General features: G+C 44.8%; 1 protein-coding gene across 2 annotated transcripts; it reads left to right on the forward strand.

Annotated features, from left to right (window-relative positions):
• The first annotated feature begins 2,167 nt into the window (after positions 1-2,167).
• Positions 2,168-11,768, forward strand: LOC112851359 (uncharacterized). Of its 2 annotated transcripts, XM_025914886.2 has the most exons (3): positions 2,168-2,416; positions 6,294-6,420; positions 7,716-11,768. In XM_025914886.2, exons 1-3 carry the CDS (start codon positions 2,384-2,386, stop codon positions 9,197-9,199), a joined length of 1,644 nt encoding a protein of 547 aa, XP_025770671.2. In that variant the 5' UTR covers positions 2,168-2,383; the 3' UTR covers positions 9,200-11,768. The 2 variants fall into 2 exon arrangements, with proteins under 2 accessions (XP_025770671.2, XP_086544611.1); XM_086688485.1 differs by lacking the exon at positions 2,168-2,416 and having other exon boundaries at positions 6,062-6,420.
• Positions 11,769-22,906: the final 11,138 nt, after the last annotated feature.

Here is a 22,906-nt window from a genome sequence, read left to right on the forward strand (position 1 = left end):
TTGAGCCCCGAGTCGGGCTCTGTGCTGACAGCTGAGAGCCTGGGGCCTGCTTCGGGTTCTGTGTCTCCCACTCTCTCTGCCCCTCACCCACTCTGTGTGTGTGTGTGTGTGTGTGTGTGTGTGTGTGTGTGTCAAAAATAAAGAAACATTAAAAAAAAGAATCAGGCTTAGGTCTAGTAAATGTGGAAATAAGAAGCAGTGGGTGTCAAATGAGGAAGTGGCTTTAGGTTGTCCAAGATATTTAGTTAAGTGAGAAAAGCATAGTGCAAATGTGTATACAAAATATGTTTTTAGGGGGGTGTAGCTCAGGGGTAGAGCATTTGACTGTAAAATATATTTTTAGTTTTACCACAACACCTTTTATAGAAACCACTTGGAATCCACGGATGCCAACAGAATGACACACATATGAGCAGACACAATTCTAAAAGGATAACACTATACAGTAAGCCTCAGCTTTTCTGTTCATTTTTACAATTCTGTCTACTCTGTCTACATTGTTTCTTTCCTGCACTGATAATGTACAATGTTTTCAAGAATGAAGAAAGAGTTCATTTTGGAGAACCATCAGAGTGACCATTCTGGTTATGTTTTCAACCTAATTATTCCTGTTCTCAGACACAAATGCTGAATCTTCCCTAAGGTCTTGGGGCGCCTGAGTGGCTCAGATGGGTAAGCATCTGACTCTTGATTTTGGCTCAGGTCATGATCCCACAGTCGTGAGATGGATCTCCACATTGGGCTCCACACTGGGCATGGAGCCCGCTTGGAATTCTCGCTCTCTCTCTCTCTCTCTCCTCTGCCCCACTCATGTGCATGCTCTCTCTCTAATTAAAAAAAAAAAAATCTTCTCTGAGGGCTTAACTTTTTCCCCATCCACTGATGTTTCACCAGAGTTCTGTCTGCCACCACCCCTAATTACTACATAGTCATTGGTTAAAAACTTTTTGTAATTTGCATTTTGCAGCTATGATTCTGATATAATACCAAATCCCCATACAGAACAATCTCTGCAAGAGAAATGATAATCACTTCCCAACAATGAGGTGAAATCATGGTTTTAAGTACCCAGGTACCTCATGGTGGAGAACAGCCTTTGCCTACATGCTCCATCTTTGAGCACTGCAGCCACTGTCCCCTCCCAAAATAACATTTATTACATTGTCCTCTTTTGAAGATGTTAGATTCCTAAAAGGAACTGGGTTTATGCCAGGATATGAAGATATTAAATGGATAAAAGTATTGTTCAATGAATTGGACACAAAAAAATTAATGATCAGACTAGAGAGGTGTCTTCTATGGATGCATTAAAAACAAAAAACCAAACCAAACCAAAACAAAACAAAAAACTCTTATTTCAGGGCGCCTGGGTGGCTGATTCCGTTGAGCAACAGTCTCTTGATTTTGGCTCAGGTCATGACCTCATGGTTGTTCAGTGGATCCTGTGTGGGACTCCCTGCTGAGTGTGGAGCCTGCTTAAGGTTCTCTCTCTCCCTCTGCACCTCCCCTGCTCACTCCCGCTCAAGCTCTCTCTCTCTCTCTCAAAACAAAACAAAACAAAACAAAACAAATCTCTTACTTCACAGTGGCCTCACATCCATCCTGTGTCTTCTCTGTCATGGCCCTATATGGAATATTTTTACCTTGTCCATGACCAAACATACAGATTGACAAAACTGTCTATAATGGTTCCGGGTGTAAGTATTTGACTTGTAGGATGATAAGGTTTACTAGGTTCTGCTTCCAGCGACGTATTTTGTATCTAACTGACTCTAGGGAATATTACGTGCATTTGGATCTGTAGCCTTTGGGAACATATGAAATATTGTCTTTAGTTTTGGGACCATGCTGAGCATCAGGGAATCTGAAATAACGTCTCCAAACACTTGGGTGATCAGTTGCAGACGTCACTCTCCAGAAATCTGGGTATGGACCCTTTAAGAAGCAGCGGAGCCCCTCTGGCCTGGGACGTAAGACCCCGATTTCCTGAGCCCTCGACGGGGAGCGGCCTTTCCTCTGGGAGGTCCATAGGAGTGTTTTAATCCTGGCGCTGGGTGCCTGTGAACTACATTACCCAGAAGAGCGCGCGTCGATGGACGGCATCTCTGACCAATGAAGACAGAAAAGAGAGTCGTTTCTGGGTGTGCGCCTAACGTCGGGGCGGGACTTCTGGTTTCATCCCCCTGGCGGTATTTTTGCCTCTTTTCATTAGTCTTCACCCGCTAATGTTCGGGACCGAGGCGACTAGCTGACAAAGCCCGAGGAGAAGCGGTGTCCCCGCCTCGCAGACGGCTCCACGAGTCGGCGACGCCGTCCGGGCTGCCCCGTTCCGGGGTCGGGACAAGGACCGCGGGCCCGGGGGTTCGTTCTCCCAGGGGGTCCGATGGCGGCGGCCGCGCGCAGGGACCGGACTGAGGTAAACGCGCGCCCCCCGGGCCCTCTCCCCCCGCCCCAGACCCTCGAGGCCCGAGCGCGGGGCGCCTGCTCGCGTCCCTGCGGCCCAGGTCCGGTGTCCCGGCCGGGCAGGCGCTCGCGGGTGGGGACCCCGTATCTGAGCGCCGGCGTGACGGGGTGCGGGAGCGGGCTGCTGGGGCGGGGCCGGCTGGTGCAGGCCTGCAGGGGGCGTTCAAGGGGGTCGAATCGGGGATGTGGGGTTCGCCTTCTGCCCTCGGGGGACACAGGGTGTGCGGCGGGGTCACAGGGGCACTGGCGGGTTGTCCCTTCATGTGAGGACTCTAGACGCCGAGGAGAATTCTGGCCGAAGGAGGGACACAATCTCCGTTTGGGATTTAACAGTTTCCCAAAGGCGGTTCAAAGGAAGAGCGGGCCGGACGGGAGTGACGAGGACATCGAGGCATCGGGAGGTTGGATCTTAGTTCAGGTGACACAGCTGGCAAGAGGGGACACAGCATTGAGGCCCAGACGTTAGACAGCCAGCATGAAGTCAGTCGACTCCAGGGCCAGGGTGTACGGGAAGTGTGAGCCCATCGAACCCAGCCGTGGATTCTGTTTTTCTGTATTTCTCTTTCCTCTATTTCCAGCCTCTGCACAGTTTCCCGTTGCGGCAGAAGCGCTGTGGACCTTACGCAGGTCATTGGGGGGTATTTCAGCCCTTCGCTGGCCCTGACCCCCCCACCTCCATATTCTCTGGATGTGGTGTCCTGGGGCTCTCAAGTGTCATTCCCCCAGGCTTGGGTCTGGGGGCCCTGGGGAAACCCCCAGCAGAGGATCCTAAGTCCTTGTCGGCCTTTATGTAGAAGCGTTTCCATCTGTGGCAACTGACCTAAACAGGTGTGCAGAGTTCTGCCAGGAACCGGTTCTAAGATATGCAGGTGCTTAGGGGTCTAACCGGCTGAGGGTGTTCAGAAAACCACAGCTGTCCTTCTATGTGGGAACAGGAGCAGGGGGACAGGAGTCACGGCTGGAACAACGGAGAAGTTGGGTGTATATTCTGGAGGTGATGAGGAGGTGTGAATCAGAGGCAGAAAGCGATCTTAATAAGGCCTTCCCAGACTCCATCTGGCTGCAGAGTGGAGAGCGGACTGTGGGACCGAAGGAGCAGGAGGGAAGATGGGGCTGCAGGATATGCCAACGTCCAGGTGAAGGTTAACGGACCAGGGTTGTGGCTTGGGAAAGTGGTTGGACTCTGGATGCATGTTTGAAAAGGGGCCACTGAATTCTCTAATGAGGGAGAAGGAGTGAAATACAGGACTCGGGGATGACCCCAGTGTTGCAGGCCTTAGCAGCTGTAGGAGTGGAAGGTCCATGGTCTAAGATGAAGAATGCAGCAGAGGTAATATTCGCTGCGGGGAGGGGAGTATCAGGAAGTATTTGATTTAGGTATGTTGAGAGTCTGGGGTGTTTCAGAGCCCACCGAATGGATGTGTGATGTGGGCAGATGTGCGCATAGGTCTAAAAATCAGGGGAAGTGTTCAGGATGGAGGCATCCAAAATGAGGTGGGTACAGGTGTGTGAGCCATGGTCACATTTAAGTGATCTTCGGTCGACCTGGGTGGGTCAGTCGGTTGAGCGTCCAGCTCTTGATTTCAGCTCAGGTCATGGTCTCAGGGTCGTGGGATCGAGCCCCCTGTTGGGCTCTGTGCTGGGTGTGGAGCCTGCTTAGGGTTCTCTCTCTCTTTCTGCCCCTGCCCCGCCCCCCTCGTGCACATGCACGCATATGGCCCCCCCCCCTCAAAAAATAAGAAATAAAAGGACGGGTAATCTTCAGGTTATGACTGTAAAGCTGCTAGGGGACCAGGTAGAGGAGGGTGGGGGCCATGGGTGAGTCTCTTGCTTGGGTACCTGGGCGATAGGTTAAGGCTTCACAAACACAAATGAGGCAGGTAAGTGGTCCTGAGAGCAGTACATGTCGGGGACAGGATAGTCTGGCAGGTGGCTAAGGCTTCCAAGGCAATGGTGGACATGAGGTGGATGCAGAGACAAGGGATAGATAAGCGAGGCAAGATGTCACGCAGACTAGAAGCAGGTGTTCATTCACCACTCTGTGCACTCACCAGGGTTTTGTGAGGACTTTGTTGGGGCCTGGGGTGCTTCATTCAGCCCGGAGGATAAGGTCAAGGGCAAATGTGGTCATTTGTGAGAGTCAGTAAGGTGGGCCACTGATGGAGCTGGGCTTTGGATGAGGGTTAGGTGGACCCAGGAAGGTTATGGTTGCTTTGGGGACAGGAAGTGCAGCACCTAGTGGAATAGGGCTGCGGGTATCTGAGATCCCCAAGTCTGAGGCCAGGAACAGACCCAAGCAGTGAAGCCGTCACAGGAGGATTAGGGCCTGTGACTTTGTGCGAGTCCTGGGAAGTCAATAGCAGTATTCAGTCCTGTTTGAATTTGCAGAGCATCCCGTGGATGCTGTCGTCGGTTGTGGTGCAAGGCCTGAATCTAGGATCCAATACTGTGTGCTGCGCCCATGTCCGGGAACCATGGGGGCCTCAGACGGCCGCGTGCTGCTTCCCCTCCCCACTCTGCTCCCACAAGTAAGATCTCCCAACCAAACAGCGTTTTTATCGAGGGATCAGGAGCAGTTCCTGTGTAGCCCTCTAGTTGGTTTCAGTTCCCTACCTGCCCGTGGAGTCACTCAAATCAGTCAGTGACCTCTTCCCACAGGAAACAGGGCACCTCTTTCTACTGCTGTAACAAAGCTTGGATCTCACAACCACTGGCTGTTGGCTCTTTCCCAGAGTGCAGCCCCCGTGTGGCCCTGTGTCGCGTTGTTGCATCCACATGACTCCTGAAACAGAATGCTACGGGCACCAGTGACAGTCACAACAAAGTTTATTACAATGAGAGGCAAGGCCGACCGATCGGGACCAACACTCTTGATAAGAGTGCGCCCCGAACAGCCGGGGTACAGAGTTTTTATAACCGATCACATCGTTTTATCATCACCTGGGAACAGAACAAAGAAACAGTTTCCAGATGAGTTAGAAACAGTTGCCTAATGAGGTGTTTACTTTAGACTTTCTGCCTCTAAGTTGCAACCAGTGGATCTCCTTGACCCTGCCTCTGACGCTCTTTTCTTTGAACTTTTGTTTCCTTAATTGGTGAAGCCTAATTTACAAGAGTATGAGGCGTAGTTTACCAGAGCAAAGCAAGGCTGTTATCTCTTAACCTTCAGTGTCAACACAAAGCTGTTATTTTTCAAGCTAAGCATTAGCCCTACACTACAATTTAACCCTTACAGCGTGTGGCGTCTCCCTCTCCCAGACTGTGACTGTATATGGTTAGAACACTGTAGATGTCATCTGTCCGGTGGTAGGCGCCCTGTGTTTGCCATCCCCATAACCCTAGCACACAACCCCACTCTCACCAGTGGGGTGAGGAAGAGGTGGTGGAGATACCGTAATACACAGTAGTGAGGCCAAAGAGATGCCTAAGGTGTGTGGGGCAGCAAGCTGGTGGTGGCTGTGTCTGGGAATGTGAGGGATGTGCAGCCTCGAGAGTGATGTGTACTTGCAGAGCGTGTATGCCTGGTGCCCCAGGGCCCTGGTATTGAGAATTACATGATTTGTCCGTATCAGGGGACTGCTTAGCAGAAATGAGTGAATGCTTCTGTGCCAGACCCTTGTTTGCTACTTTTTTATCCTCATCTGCTCATCGCTGGTGCCTGTAATCATTGGGCCTGTGAGGAGACAGTGGCACCAGCGGTGCTGGGGCCTGGCTTCTCTTCTGTGTTGGATGCTCGGGAGGAAGATGGGTGAGGGGTAGATGTGTAGGGGATGGATTGCCATCTTTGGGGGAGAGGCTGTTCATGGTTTCATCTGTCTCCATCTTGCCAGGGCACTGTGACCTTTGAGGATGTGGCCGTGTACTTCTCCAGGGAGGAATGGGGTCTCCTTGAGGAGGCTCAGAGACGCCTGTACCAGGATGTGATGCTGGAGAACTTGGCACTTGTAACCTCCCTGGGTAAGGTCTGCACACGCACCTCTGCCCTGAGCTAGCCTCTCCCTTTCCCTTTTTCCCCCAAGGGCAGGTCTGCCCTCCCATCAGGACCATGACCGCTGCTTCCTTCCCCACTTTCTTGAGTAGGCAGTGTGGTTGGCTGGGCTGAGGTATGTGCACTGCCTACTCCTTGAGCAGCCCCAACACCTGCTACTGCTAAGCCTCTCAGGGAAAGAACCAGGGTCAGGAGTGTTCCAGTCACTTTGCTTGCCCTCTCCCTGCCAGGTGACTCTTCTAGTTACAAAGCACCTGAGAATCCCAGGTTCTGCTTTTTTCTTCTGGCTAACATTTCCTCATTCCTGCTTGGGCCAGAGGTTGCCATCACTGACCTCATCACTGTTACATAGAGCACGGTCTGTTCTTGCAGGACCCTCCTTGGAGGTTCTCTTTATGATACTTAACTTTTCTTTCCCTTGTGCTGCTGTGCACTGAGCTGTGCTTGGTCAGTGCTGGCTGCTCACCTCCTGTCTTCCCCTCAATCCTTGCATCATCCAGGTGCCACATAGTTGCCCATCTTAGGGGCGGGGGAGGGGCGGGAGAGCTACTGTTGTGGTTCACAGAAGAGATATGAACCCAACTAAAGCAGGATGGGCTCAGAGGGAGCCTGGCTGTGAACAGTGACACACCTGGGAAAGGACAGGACCCCAGGGCTGTGTACATGTCATACCAGAAACTTATTCCGTGGGACTGGTCTTTCGTTGGTAATGACAGTGGCACCCACACTTCATATGTGCCTTTCCTTCCCCATTCTTCACACTGAGGTGACTGGTCAACTGCTACTCAGCACTATGCTCTTGCTTCCCACCCTGGGCTCATCTGTACCTCTCTGGACTCCTCATCTTGACCGGTTTTGTCACTGCTCTATTTGGGGTGCTCTCCATATCGGTTCCTGTGTACCGTGTCCTGAGGTGCACATAGATTCTTCAACAGCCCTTGCATACCAGCTTCTCTTTCACTGTTGAATTTTCCTGGGCCTGAACACACCCTTTTGCCCAGCAGACTAGGTCCTGTTGAAAGTTATTTGTAGACCCTGCCTGTCCTCAGTGTTGTTTATTTCACCTCATGAGGCCCCCCACCCCCATTTTGTGATCATTAGTGGCCCGGTACTGCTAAGCGGCCTCATCCTCAGCCTGAACTTGAACCTCTTGTCCTATAAGCAATCTCATGGACTCGTGTCTGGGTTTGTTAGACACACACATGTGTGGGGCTGCCCACCCACAAAAGTCACTGTGCGCTTCACCAGCATTTCCTGCTTTCAGGTTGTCAGCATGGAGCAGAGAATGAGGAGGCACCTTCTGAGCAGAGCGTTTCTGTAGAAGGAGTGCCACATGTCAGGACTCCCAAGGCAGGTCTTTCTCCCCAGAAGGCCAGCCCCTGTGAGGTGTGTGCTCCAGTCTTGAAAGACAGTTTCCAGTTGGCTGAGCACCAGGAAACCCAGTTCGATGAGAAAGTGTACACTGGTGGGACACATGGGAAAAGAGTCCATTTCAGCGGAAACCTTCGGCAGCAGCAGAAGGAGCACACTGGAGATCAGCCCTTCAGAAGCAGCGCGAGTGGAGCTTCGGTGGCAAAGAGCTGCAGACGGCATGTGTCAGGGAAGCCCTTCATCTGTGCGGAGACTGAGAGGGACTTCCTGGTCAGCTCGGGATTCCTCCAGCAACAGGCCACACACACTGGGGAGAAGTCAAACAATGGAACTGAGTGTGGGGCAGCCTTCCACAAGGGAAAAACTCAACACCACTGGGGAGACTGCACAGAAGCTCTCAGCAACCAACACACATTTGTTCATCACCAGAGAGTTCTCCCCGGGGAAAGATGTTACATGTGCAGTGAGTGTGGGAAATCTTTTAGCCATAACTCTAGCCTCATTAAACACCAGAGAGTTCACACCGGAGAAAGGCCTTATGCGTGTGGGGAATGTGGGAAATCCTTTAGCCAAAGCTCCAACCTCTTTCAACATCGGAGAGTTCACACTGGAGAAAGGCCCTATGAGTGCAGTGAATGTGGGAAATCTTTTAGCCAAAGTTACAGCCTGAATAACCATCGGAAAGTTCATACCGGAGAAAGGCCTTTTGAGTGTGGAGAATGTGGCAAATCATTTAGTCAAAGATCCAACCTCATTCAGCATCGGAGAATTCACACTGGAGAAAAGCCTTATGAGTGCAGTGAATGTGGGAAGTCTTTTAATCAAAGCTCTGCACTCCTGCAACACCATACTGTTCACACTGGAGAAAGACCCTATGAGTGCAGTGAATGTGGGAAATCCTTTACCTACAGTTCCAGTCTCTTAAAACACCAGAAGGTCCACACTGGATCAAAGCCTTATGAGTGTAGTGAATGTAGGAAATCTTTTAGCCAAAATTGCAGCCTTGTTCTACATCTGAGAGTTCACACTGGAGAAAGGCCTTATGAGTGCAGCAAATGTGGGAAATCTTTTAGCCAAAGCTCTGCGCTCCTTAAACACCAGAGAGTTCACACTGGAGAAAGGCCATATGAGTGCCGTGAATGTGGGAAGTCCTTTAGGCGAAGCTCCAACTTCAGTGACCATCGAAGGGTTCACACTGGAGAAAGGCCATATAAGTGCAACCAGTGTGAGAAATCCTTTAGTAAAAGCTCTGGCCTCACTCGACACCAGAGAGTTCATACTGGATTGGGCCTTATGAATGTCTTGAATGAGAAAGCCATTAGCCAAAGGCCTTACCTCATTGATTACCACAAAGTGCACATGGCAAAAACAACTTAGTTGTGTAGCAAATGTGTTTCCTTGTTCAGTGTAACAGCACTCGAGGCGATCTCTTTTGAGGGTGCCATCTGCCTGTTGAGCCTCATGCATCCAGACATCAGAATAAATGGCAGGTATGTGGGAGCTGCATTGCATGTTTCAGCGTAGGCCCGTGTCAGGTTTTTATTACTGTTGATTCTGTAGCAGCAGCCATTCACCTCTGCCACATGGCAGGTGCCACACGTGTATCATTTCTCCATCTTGACATGTTCAGAGAAGTAAACCTTCCTGTTTTCCCATTTGTGGTAAATATGTGAGAAGCCAAAGTACTCATTCCTTTCTGTCTGATGACCCAGTTGTGGTCCAGAGGACTCCATCTGACTTTCCAAGTCACCTTTTTAGGGATGTTGTTGGTCTGGGGACTCTTGTGGAATTTTTAGCCTCCAAGTCACCAACCCAGGAACAGCCTGCCTCCGTCATTCTGGTTTGTGCTATAACAAAGGCCTTATTGTTTGAGTCGCCTTTATCTTGAGGGTTAGACTTACTCTTATGGGGTGGTTTCAGAACAGTGGAATGTTTGTGCACTTCAGGGGGATGGGATGATGGTAGTCCTCTCTCTAGTTTGGTCCTTGTTTGCATTGCTGCCCAAGGCCTGTAAGGAAATTATGTCAGGTTTTGTGGCTGAATTGTAGCCTAGATACAGGACATTTTGTGGTGTTGGAGCTCACCCTGAAGAGGGGGCAGTTGTGACAACCTCTGGTACTTCTTGGAACCACATAAAATTGTTCTCTGCTTTGCAGGGGATACTGTTTCGTGCTCAGCACTGGTGCAGGAATTCTGTACCTAGGTCCTGCAAACAAGTGATGTACCCTGATGTCCAGAATTCTGTGTGGTAGTGTCACTGGCTGAAAGACTATGAGGAAATTATCATTGTATACAAACAGTGGGTAAATAGAAGAGTGCAAGAGACTGCAACATCTGGTTGGAATGAGCCTCTTTTAAAAGGGCACCTGCCATTGTTCCAGGGGCGCCTGGGTGGCTCAGTCAGTTAAGCGTCTGACTCTTGATTTCGGCTCAGGTCACGATTTCATGGTTCATGAGATTGAGCCCCATGTCAGGCTGTGTGCTGACAGCAGGGAGCCTGCTTGGGATTCTCTCTCTCTCTCTTTCTCTCAAAAACAAAAACAAAAAGATGAAAAAAAAAAAGGTACCTGCCATCATTCCAGTTGGTAAGGCTGTGAAGGATGAACAGGAACAGAAATTCTCAGATCCTCCCTGGGTAGGAGCACCTGGGTGGCTCAGTCAGTTAAGCGTCCAACTCTTGGTTTCCACTTAGGTCATGATCTTGTGGTTCGTGGGTTCAAGCTCCGCACTGGGCTCTGTGTTGCTGGTGCAGAGCCTGTTTGAGAGTCTCTCTCCTCTCTCTCTCTCTGCCCTTCTGTGCTCTCTCAAAATAGATAAACTTAAAAAAAAAAAAAAAGAAGAAAAAAATTCTCAGATCCTCCTGAACTATGAGTCTTGTGTAGCTGAGGGCCTTGTCAGAAAATAATCTAATGGTTTTACAGATTCCTGTAGTTTGTCTGCATTGTTCACCTTAAGGCCATTGCTGCACAGGAGGGAAAACAAGAATAGAAAGAAGGAAGATCTCAGTCCAGCATTGTGGGCTTTGGTACCCAGCCTGCATTCCCGATCACTCAGGTGGAAATGGCTTTCATTGCTCACTTATATATGTTGCCACTGAGGCAAGGTGCTGATCCCAAGGCATTACAAGGGATATGATGGGGTCAATATAGGTTGGCCAAATTTTATTTTTGGAAAACAGAAAGAAATTTTTTTATTATACTGTTAATGCCTTTTAGGTATGGTTAATAAACAATTGTCCATATTTAAAGTGTACCATTTGGTAAGTTTTGATATTCATATAAACCCATGAAACCATCATCACAATCATAACATTGTACATATGCATCACCCCATATTCATTCATGTCCTTTAATTATCTCTCTCTCTCTCCTCCAGGCAAACATTGGTTTTTACTTTCTTTTACAATAGATTCATTTGTATTTTCTGTATTTTATGTGATTGAGAATAAAATGTTTAAATTTTTTCCTCTGGGTGTCCTCATTTAGTATATTTATTTTGAGATTTGTCAGTGGGTCTGTGTAATTAGTTTTTTCTTTTAAGGGTCAAGAAATGTAATGTTCAGTGGACAAACCACTATTTCTTTATTCATTCATCTGTTTTAGATATTTGAGTTGTTTCCAGTTTTTGGCTTTATCGGTTGTTATAGACATTTGTTTGATTCTTACAGTTATGATTCTTTATACAGTATGTTTCATTTCTCTTGTGATAATACCTCAGAATGCAATGTGTGAGTTACAGGGCTGTGGTTTTGGGGCTGTTAAATGTGGTCATTCTCAGGAGAACTCCTAAGTGTTAGCTCCCGATGAAAAGATGTGTTAGTTATGGGCTGAATTGTATGCTCCGAAGTTCATGTTGAAATCCTAACTTCCAATACCTCAGAATGTCATTGTATTTGGAAATAGGTCTTTTAAAAAAAGGTAAAATAAAGGCAATACGTGGACACTAATTCAGTGTGATGGTGTCATTAAGACTGGTGTAATTAGTACACAGGGGGAATACCATGTGAAGACACGGAGAAAATGCCACCTCTAAGCTAAGGAGAGAGGTCTCAGGAGACATCAGTGCTGCTGACACCTTGATCTCAGATATCTAGCCTCCAGATTTGTGAAAAAATACATTTCTATTGTTTAAGCCACTCAGTCTGAAGTAATGTGTTATGGAGGCTTTAGAAAAGTCTTATGGGGTCCATCAGCATCTCAGAAGGAAAGGGTCTGCAGGTCTGTGCCCTAAGGACAGAGAGAGGAGGTGGATTAGGATCCTTAGAGTAGTTGGAACCAGAGGGAGGGGTGTGCTTGGGTTGGAACTAGGCCAGGAAGCAAGGAGGGTGCTGGGGGCCAGACTTCCTGAGACGCTGTGCCATGGGCTGCGAATTCCTCCATCCCCGCCTTTCACTGGAGGTCATAAAGAGAAACTTTCTGTCCAGCCTCCCCCTAGGTTCAGTTTCCAGCCAGGTAAAATGGGGACAGTGAGCAGACCTGCCTCAGGGGCTATTTGAGGATGTAGAGAACTCATGGCCTAGGGAAGGGGCTCAGATGGAGAATCTGTTAGAGTGATGACTGTCCTAAGGGGTGGGGAGCAGAGGCAACAGTGCCTTTGGAGAGAGGGGCAGCAGACCACTGCGGGAGAAAGTTGGGCAATTTATAACTGAGGGGCCTTGCAGGGGCTGAGGTTGAGGTGAAGGAGTAGGTGAGGTTCCCACCTGGCTCTCCTTGAAGCTCTGATCCCTACTAGATGGTCCTAAGCCACTGGGGACAAATAGGGACATGCAAACATCACCGTGGGGTCCTAGATAAGTGGTAGCCACACCTGAAGGGCCCTTTGAACACCTTCAAGTGGATTTTAGTCAGCTTCTGCCCTCTGTGGGACTTGAATATGTTTTAGTTATTCTGTCTATTTGCAGGGTGGGTTAAAGCATTTCTTTGCTGAAAAGCTGATAGATTTTGTTTCCAACCCTGGGTTATCCCAATGTTTACATCTACATCAGATGATCATGTCACACACTTTACAGGAACCATTATACAAGAACTCTGTAAGGCGTCAACCCTGACTCAGAAACAACAGTCTTTATCACTCACAATCTGGAAAAGTTAAAGGACCACTAGCATTGTTAACGTCAGCAAAACTTTCAGAACCTTTGAGCTCCCTTGCCAAAGGTATTCCCTGTAGCCCTTAGGGCCATGTAGTCCGCTCACTCACTTATCTCCCTATGAATTACTAACTAGAAGACCCATATGTCTAGGGATTTCACTTCCATCACTGGTTGCTGCTGTGCTATTTGCAGACACGCCAAAATATTACCAGGGACTCAGGTACTATATCCAGTCTTATCACCAACTCATTAAGGCCACCATCTGAAGATATGTTTTAAACAGCTTTTTCATGATCTTCAACTAATAGATTCCATCTATTGGAATAGACCTCAGAGAGTAACAGTTCTTGAACCTCATTGGAAGGAAACTATCAGGTGCTGTTAGCAACAAATACAGCAATTAGGGGTGATTGGATGGCTCAGTCCATTAAGCATCTGACTCTTGGTTTCAGTTCAGGTCATGATCTTACAGTTTGTGGGTTCAAGCCCTGGGTCGGGCTCCATGCTGACAGCATAGTGCCTGCTTGGGATTCTCTCTCCCTCTCTTTCTGCCCTTCCCATACACACACACATGCACATTCTCTCTCTTTCTCTCTCAAATAAATAAACTTAAAAAAAAAATAGAGCAGTGAAACTCCAGGGAGTCACTCTGGTTTAAGTTTCACAACTAAAGAAGAAATCCAGAATTCCACACAATTGGAAGGCTACTACAATCTGTGACCTCAAACAGGATTTTAAGCTGATCTTCAGAAGCAGACAGGTGACCCAAGACCTTCAGAACAAACAAATGACATCTTCCACTCAAGACCTCAGAGCAAGATATCTGCCAAATTCCTGTTTTGTTTTTTTAATCTGCTTGCCTATAATTGTTCCACTTCTCATTTTCTACAGACCCTTGTTGTCATCACCATTAATGGCCCTTTTACTCATTTCTTCCTTCCTATTATAAGCGTTAGGCCAGAACATACTCATTCTAACACCGATAATAGATTATCCCTAAAAGTAGCTACTGTCCTCAGTTTTACTGCTGGATTTGGCATTCATCACCATCCCACCATGATAAAACCTCTGGGCCATGCTGAAGTCTTAACTTTTTAGACTGTAAGCCTTTACAACTCCTCTGCCTGCCTTTGAGAATATGCCAAAATGTGAGTGATGGTGTCTGACAACCTTGTTGCAGCAAGATCTGAATAGACCACCTTTGAGTATTCTCGTTTGGCTGGTCTTCATCTATTTCCACAGCTCTTAGGATGTCTTCTTTAAACTGCTGTGTTTTAAATTGATTTGAAATAATTTTGTGTGATTTTACAAGGATTTATTAGTTCTAGTGTTAAGTTTACTTGTTGCATTTCATTTCCCATCTTAGGTTATTGACATTACAGCAATTGATGGATTTGCCTAAGAAGATACCCATATCTAAACATCTCTCAGGGAAGCAAGTTCCAGTCTAAATCACTTTAGAGCCTCTCCATATCAAGTATAGAAAGAGGGTCATTGGTAAATCAGAACTGTACTTCCTTTTTGTCTTGCAAATAAACAGTATTGCAGGGTCCCCTTAAGAACTCTGGCATTGGGTAATTTATGATAAGCTTAAAACTTCCTCACTGGTGAATCCTCCTTAACCCTGTCCCTCTTTGCCCTTTTTAGCCCTTCTTTCCTTTCTTTTCCTCCCCTCCACAGTATTCTGAGTTGGCTGAAATGCCTTTGTATCCCTGGAGTTTGTAACTTCCTTGTAGAGGAGAGACGTTTCTGGAAAATGAACATTCGACCTGGTTGTGTTGAAATCTGTGGCATTGGCAAAGACTTCCCAAATCCCAGATGGGAAAAGAGAAGTTTCTAAGTCATTTATTCTTCTCCTGTGTAAACATTCTCCAGGAATCAGACTATCTTTTGATTGAGCCAAGAGATGCAAAAACTGGTTGGAAAGAGTCCAGTAGACCTGAGTTAAAAATATTTCAAGATTAATGAAATTTTATTGTTTAAAAAACAAAAGAGGGGCGCCTGGGTGGCGCAGTCGGTTAAGCGTCCGACTTCAGCCAGGTCACGATCTCGCGGTCCCTGAGTTCGAGCCCCGCGTCAGGCTCTGGGCTGATGGCTCGGAGCCTGGAGCCTGTTTCCGATTCTGTGTCTCCCTCTCTCTCTGCCCCTCCCCCGTTCATGCTCTGTTTCTCTCTGTCCCAAAAATAAATAAACGTTGAAAAAAAAAATTTAAAAAACAAAAGAACTGAAAATGTTTTGAAACCTTTACAAAGGATACTTGATAATGTAAGAGAACATTATTGTGCAAATGTAGCATACAGGAAAGATAAATATTAATCTTCTAATGTTTTGAAAATCGTTGGCTCTTTATATTACTAAACATAACCATGCTCAAAGCAGTTTTTTAAAAAAAATTGCTAAATTGTGATTTTGAATAATGACCTTGACCCCTAGGTTACCAAATAAGAAACAGGAGATCCTCAGAGCCTTTGTATAATATCAAGTGATTTTATACATTGGTTAATGTATGTAGATGTTTACAAATTATATATTTTTAAAAGTTCAGGGGCGCCTGGGTGGCTCAGTTGGTTAAGCGACCAACTTCGGCTCAGGTCATGATCTCACGGTTCCTAAGTTCGAGCCCTGCGTCGGGCTCTGTGCTGACAGCTCAGAGCCTGGAGTCTGCTTTCGATTCTGGGTCTCCCCCTCTCTCTGCCCCTCCCCTGCTCGTGCTCTCTCTCTGTCTCTCAAAAAATAAATAAATGTTAAAAATTTTTTTTTAAAGTTCATATATCCATATCAATTTGACTTTTTGAATCAATTAAACTGATTAAAAATTTTTATTTTTAGAAAAGGAACTACATGGGGCGCCTAGATGGCTCAGTCGGTTAAGCATCCGACTTTGGCTTGGGTCATGATCTCACGGTTCATGAATTCAAGCCCCACATTGGGCTCTGTGCTGACAATGGAGGTTGCTTGGGGTTCTCTCATTCTCTCTGCTTCTCCCCCATGTTCTCTCTCTTTAAAAATAAATAAATAAACTTAAAAAAAAAAAGGAACTACATCTTTTCACTAATTTTTACCAGGCAAAAAGTGTCACTGTATTGCAATCTATAATAAGATAAAGTTTAATTCCTAATGATTTCAAATATATAAATTACATCCACTGGGTTTAGGAGTCAATAAGTTATCATTTTCACAAAGTATTCTATCCTTCCAGTTCAGTGTCTGCAGATGAAGTATACTTCATTCTGTTCAGGCTTTTCTGTTTCCTGAATGGAAAACATGGAAAACATTTCCTCACATGGATTCCCAGGACCATTCCTGGTCAGACACTCCTGGAATACTCTTCCCAACACTCTACACTTAGTAAATCACTGCATAATAGTCATTCCAGTCATAAAAATATATCCTCAAGGAATGTTTCCTTGAGCCCTCAGACTAAGTCAAGTACACTGGTTGTACTTTATCATATTCACCTAGTTGACCTTCCAGCATTCATAGTAATTTACATTTTGTATCGATGTATGCATATAGACTGTGTACTAGCTAAACTATCTTTTTTGTTTGTTTTATTTTTTAATTTACATCCAAATTAGTTAGCATATAGTGCTATAATGATTTCAGGAGTACATACCAGTGATTCATCCCCTATGTATAATACTCAGTGCTCATCCCAACAAGTGTCCTCCCTAAGGCCCTTACCCATTTAGCCAATCCCCCACTGAAAACCCCTCCAGCAACCCTCACTTTGTTCTCTGTATTTAAGAGTCTCTTATGTTTTGTCCCCCTCCCTGTTTTTATATTATTTTTGCTTCACTTCCCTTATGTTCATCTGTTTTGTATCCTAAATTCCTCATATGAGTGAAGACATATGACATTGTCTTTCTCTAATTTCGTTAGCATAATACCCTCTAGTTCCATCCATGTAGTTGCAAATGGCAAGCTTTCATTCCTTTCGATTGCCGAGTAATACTCCATTGTATATATATATACCACATCTTCTTTATCCATTCATCCATTGATGGACATTTGGGCTCTTTCCATACTTTGGCTATTGTTGATAGTGATGCTATAAACCATGGGGTGTATGTGCCCCTTCGAAACAGCACACCTGTATCCCGTGGATAAATGCCTAGTACGGCAATTGCTGGGTCGTAGGGTAGTTCTATTTTTATTTTTTTGAGGAACCTCCATACTGTTTTCCAGAGTGGCTGCACCCATTTGCATTCCCACCAGCAGTGCAAAAGAGATCCTCTTTCTCTGCATCCTCACCAACATCTGTTGTTGCCTGAGTTGTTAATGTTAGCCATTCTGACAGGTGTGAGGTGATATCTCACTGTGGTTTTGATTTGTATTTCCCTGATGATGAGTAATGTTGAGCATTTTTTCATGTGTCGGTTGGCCATATGGATGTCTTCTTTGGAGAAGTGTCTATTCATGTCTTTAGCCCATTTCGTCACTGGATTACTTGGTTTTTGGGTGTTGAGTTTGATAAATTCTTTATAGATTTTGGATACTAACCCTTTATCTGATATGCCATTTGTAAATATCTTCTCCCACTCTATTGGTTGCCTTTTAGTTTTGCTGATTGTTTCCTTCACTGTGCAGAAGCTTTTTGTCTTGATGAGGTCCCAATAGTTAATTTTTGCTTTTGTTTCCCTTGTCTCAGGAAATGTGTTGAGTAAGAAGTTGCTGCAGCCGAGGTCATTGAGGTTGTTGCCTGTTTTCTCCTCTAGGATTTTGATGGCTTCCTGTCTTCCATTTAGGTCTTTCATCCATTTTGAGTTTATTTTTGTGTATGGTGTAAGAAAGTGGTCCAGGTTCATTCTTCTGCATGTCGCTGTCCAGTTTTCCCAGCACCACTTGCTGAAGGGACTGTCTTTATTCCACTGGATATTCTTTCCTGTTTTGTCAAAGATGAGTTGGCCATATGTCTGTGGGTCCATTTCTGGGTTCTCTATTCTGTTCCACTGATCTGAGTGCCTGTTCTTGTGCCAGTACCATACCGTCTTGATGATTACAGCTTTGTAGTATAGCTTGAAGTCCAGGACTGTGATGCCTCCTGCTTTGGTTTTCTTTTTCAAGATTGCTTTGGCTATTTGGGGTCATTTCTGGTTCTATACAAATTTTCAGATTATTTGTTCTAGCTCTGTAAAGAATGCTGGTGTTATTTTGATAGGGAGTGCATTGAATATGTAGATTGCTTTGGGTAGTATCAACATTTTAACAATATTTGTTCTTCGCATCCATGAGGATGGGATATTTTTCCATTTTTTTGTGTCTTCTTCAATTTCTTTCATAAGCTTCTGTAGTTTTCAGTATATACATTTTTCACCTCTTTGGTTAGGTTCACTCCTAGGTATTTTGTGGTTTTTGGTGCAATTGTAAATGCGATCAATTCCTTGATTTCTTTTTCTGTTGCTTCATTACTGGTGTATAGGAATGCAACTGATTTCTGTGCATTGACTCGATATCCTGTGACTTTGCTGAGTTCATGGATCAGTTCTAGGAGTTGTTTGGGATGAATGTTTTGGGTTTTCCATATAAAGTATCATGTTGTCTGCAAAGAGTCAAAGTTTGCCTTTCAACTTGACAATTTGGATGCCTTTTATTCCCTTGTGTTCTCTGATTGCTGAGGCTAGGACTTCCAATACTATGTTAAACAACAGTGGTGAGAGTGGACATCCCTGTCGTCTTCCTGAACTAGGAGGAAAGCTCTCAGTTTTTCCCCCTTGAGGATGATATGAGCGGTGGGTCTTTCATATATGGCTTTTATCATCTTGAGCTACGATCCTTCTATGCCTACTTTCTTGAGGGTTTTTAACCAAAAACGATGCTGTATTTTGTCAAATGATTTCTCTCATCTATTGAGAGGATCTTGTGATTCTTTTCCTTTCTTTTATTGATGTGATGTATCACATTGATTATTTTATGTATATTGAACCAACCCTGCATCCTGGGTATAAATCCCACTTGGTCGTGGTGAATAATTCTTTTAATGTATTGTTGGATTCGGTTGGCTAGTATCTTGTTGAGGATTTTTACACCCATGTTCATCAGGGAAATTGGTCTGTAGTTCTCTTTTTCAGTGGGGTCTTTGTCTAGTTTTGGAATCAAGGTTAGGCTGGCCTCATAGAATGAGTTTGTAAATTTTCCTTCCATTTCTATTTTTTGGAACAGCTTCAAAACATAGGTGTTAAATCTTCTTTAAATGTCTGGTAGAATTCCCCCAGAAAGCCATCCAACCCTGGATTCTTGTTTTTTGGGAGATTTTTTCATTACTAATTTGATTTCTTTACTGGTTATGGGTCTGTTCAAATTTTCTATGTCTTATTGTTTCAGTTCTGGTAGTTTATATGTTTCTAAGAATTTGTCCATTTCTTCCAGATTGCCCAATTTATTGGCATGTAATTGCTCATAATATTCTCTTATTATTGTTTGTATTTCTGCAGTGTTGGTTGTGATCTCTCCACTTTCATTCTTGATTTTATTTATTTGGGTCCTCTCCTTCTTCTTTTTGATCAAACTGGCTAGGGGGGTTATCAATTTTGTTAATTCTTTCAAAGAACCAGCTCCTGGTTTCATTGATATGTCATACTGTTCTTGTTTTTGTTTGTTTGTTTGTTTGTTTGCTTGCTTGCTTGCTTATTTTCAATCGCATTGATTTCTGCTCTAATCTTTATTATTTCCTGTCTTCTGCTGGTTTGGGTTTTATTTGCTGTTTTTTTTCCAGTTCTTTAAGATGTAAGGTTGGGTTGTGTATCTGAGATCTTTTTTCTTTGTTTAGGAAGGCCTGGATTGCTATATACTTCCGTCTTATGACTGCCTTTGCTGTGTCCCAGAGGTTTGGGGCTGTGGTGTTATCATTTTCATTAGCTTCCATGGACTTTTTAATTTCCTCTTTAACTCTTGGTTAGCCCATTCATTTTCTAATAGGATGTTCTTTAGTCTCCAAGTACTTGTTATCTTTGCAAAATTTTTCTTCTGGTTAATTCTGAGTTTCATAGAATTGTGGTCTGAAAACGTGCACAGTATGATCTCATTCTTTTTGTACTTGTTGAGGGCCACTCACTCAATTTGTGTCCCACTATGTGATCTGTTCTGGAGAATGTTCCATATGCACTGGAGAAGAATGTGTATTCTGCTGCTTTAGGATGAAATGTTCTGAATGTATCTATTAAGTCCATCCGGTCCAGTGTGTCATTCAAGGCCGTTGTTTCCTTGTCGGTTTTCTGTTTAGATGATCTGTCTATTGCTGTAAGTGGGGTGTTGAAGTCCCTCACTATCATGATATTATTGTCAATGAGTTTCTGTATGTTTGTGATTAATTGATTTATATATTTGGGTGTTTACACGTTTGGAGCATAAATGTTTACAGTTGTTAGATCTTTTTGGTGGATAGACCCCTTAAGTGTGATATAATGCCATTCTTCATCTCTTGTTACAGTCTATATTTTAACATCTAGATTGTCTGATATGTCTACTCCAGCTTTCTTTGATGACTATTAGCATGATAGATGGTCCTCCATCCCCTTACTTTCAATCTGAAGGTGTCTTTAGGTCTAAAATAGGTCTCTTGTAAACAGCATATAGCTGGGTCTTGTTTTCTTGTCCATTCTGTTATGCTGTGTCTTTTTATTAGAGTGTTTAGTCCATTAACACATATAGTGAGTACTGAAAGATAAGAATTTATTGCCATTATGATCTTGTAGAGTTGGAGTTTCTGGTGGTGTTTTCTGGTTCTTTCTAGTCTTTGTTGCTTTTGGTCTTTTAATTTTTTTTCTTTTCTCCCCTCTGAGAGTTCCCCTTAACATTTCTTGCAGGGCTGGTTTAGTGGTCATGAACTCCTTTAGTTTTTGTTTGGGAAAATTTTAATCTCTCCTATTTTGAATAACAGCCTTGCTGGATAAAGAATTCTTGACTGCATATTTTTCCAATTCAACACATTTAATATATCCTGCCACTCCCTTTCTGGCCTGCCAAGTGTCTGTGGGTATGTCTGCTCTGAACCTGTTCTGTCTTCCCTTGTAGTTTAAGGACTTTTTTTTCCCTTGCTGCTTTCATGATTCTTTCCTTGCCTGAGTATTTTGTGAATTTGACTATGATATGCCTTGTTGGTGGTTGGGTTTTGTTGAATCTAATGGGAGTTGTCTGTGCTTCCTGGATTTTGATGTCTGTGTCTTTCCCCAGGTTAGGAAAGTTTTCTGCTATGATTTGCTCACATAAACCTTCTACCCCTTTTTCTCTCTTTTCATCTGGGACCCCTATGATTCAGATGTTATTCCTTTTTTAATGAGTCACCGAGTTCTCTAATTCTTATATTGTGCTCTTTTGCCTCTTCTTTCTGCTTCATTATTCTCCATAATTTTGTCCTCTATGTCACTGATTGACTGCCCTGCTTCATCGATCAAGCCGCCATGCCATTATAGTATTTTTAATTTTATCCTGAGTAGATTTTACTTCTCATATATCCACAGAGAGGGATTCTATGCTTTTTTTCAACCCCAGCTAGTATTCTTATTATCATGATTCTAAATTCTGGTTCAGACACCTTGCATGTATCTGTTTTGATTAAGTCCCTGGCTGTGATTTCTTCCTGTTGTTTCTTTTGGGGTGAATTCCATCATTTCATCATTTTGAAGGAATATAAAGAATTTTTAAAAAATGAAAGTTAAAAACAAAACACAAAAAATCAAATAAAGGGTACTAGCTCCCAGGTGTGTTTTGGTCTGGTTGTTGAAGGAAGCTTGATAGAGTAGAGAAAAAAGGGAAAGAAAAGAAAAGGGGGGAAAAGAGGAAAAAAAGGAAAAGGTTTGAAAATTTTTAAAAATGAATACAATAAAAACAATAAAATGTGGGGCGCCTGGGTGGCACAGTCGGTTAAGCGTCCGACTTCAGCCAGGTCACGATCTCGCGGTCTGTGAGTTCGAGCCCCGCATCAGGCTCTGGGCTGATGGCTCAGAGCCTGGAGCCTGTTTCCGATTCTGTGTCTCCCTCTCTCTCTGCCCCTCCCCCGTTCATGCTCTGTCTCTCTCTGTCCCAAAAATAAATAAACGTTGAAAAAAAAAATTAAAAAAAAAAAACAATAAAATGTAATTATGAAACTAAAATAGAATTTAAAACATTTACAAAAAAGTTTAAAAATATAGTAGGAAAAATTATGTCTTTTAAATAAAAACAGACGATGAAAATAAAATTTTTCTCTTTATGTATTCAAGAATAAGAAAAGGAAAAGAAAAAAATTGAATAGATGGACCAGTGAACAGACTGAAATACCATTGAAATTACATCGATTTCTCCTAGAAGTCAAACTGTGAAGCACTTTATAGTCCCTAAACTAAGCAGGTGGAGAGACTCCTGTTCTTGAAGAGCTCAGTTGGCCCAATTGGGTGGGGCTGAGTGTAACAGCTTCATTCTCCCCACTAGATGGCGCTGCTTAGCTGATTTTTGTGGCGGACGTAGGCGTGTGCGTACCCGCGCGCATGCCCGGGAGGGGCGAAAATGGCGTCACCCAGATTTCCAGTCTCTAGTGTCAGAAGTCTGTGCTTTCGCCTCCTGGCAATTAAGTACTCCTTTGTTTCCTGCATCCTTCCGCTGCCCGCTTTTACGTTGTCCGTGACCAAGCCATCAGGCTGCCAGGCGGTACTTCCCTCCTGAATTTTATCTCAGATGCAGCTTTTTCCCGACCCCTCACTTCTGAGGGACTGTGGCTTTGACCCGCTCAAACCTTCTGGGGGAGCGTCTCACCGAGCAATGGCCAGTGCCGCCAAACCCAAGAACATTCGTGGGACCGTGCCACTGCCAATGCCCAGAGACTGTGGCCTGGTGCCAGGCCGCCCCAGAAAAAGTTCCCGTGCTTGTGCAGCAGCAACGTTTCAGGGACTATGGGAACTTACAACACACACCTGGCACCGGGCTTCATTCACCCCTAACGGCCTCGTTGCAGCACCAGCAAATGTGGCTGTTCTCCCGGGTCTGCAGGCACCTTCGCCTGTGGGGAGTGCTTCCAGCAG

This window comes from Puma concolor, chromosome E2 (assembly GCF_028749965.1).
Source record: "Puma concolor isolate L17-30 chromosome E2, mPumCon1.1.hap2, whole genome shotgun sequence".
Lineage (NCBI taxonomy): Eukaryota > Metazoa > Chordata > Mammalia > Carnivora > Felidae > Puma > Puma concolor.

Excerpts from the sequence above, each read along its gene's own strand:
- LOC112851359 (XM_086688485.1), top strand. The coding sequence starts at position 6,234 with ATGGATTGCCATCTTTGGGGGAGAGGCTGTTCATGGTTTCATCTGTCT. Across the intron at positions 6,421-7,715 it reads GGCACTTGTAACCTCCCTGG|GTTGTCAGCATGGAGCAGAG; the intron begins GTAAGGTCTGCA and ends TCCTGCTTTCAG.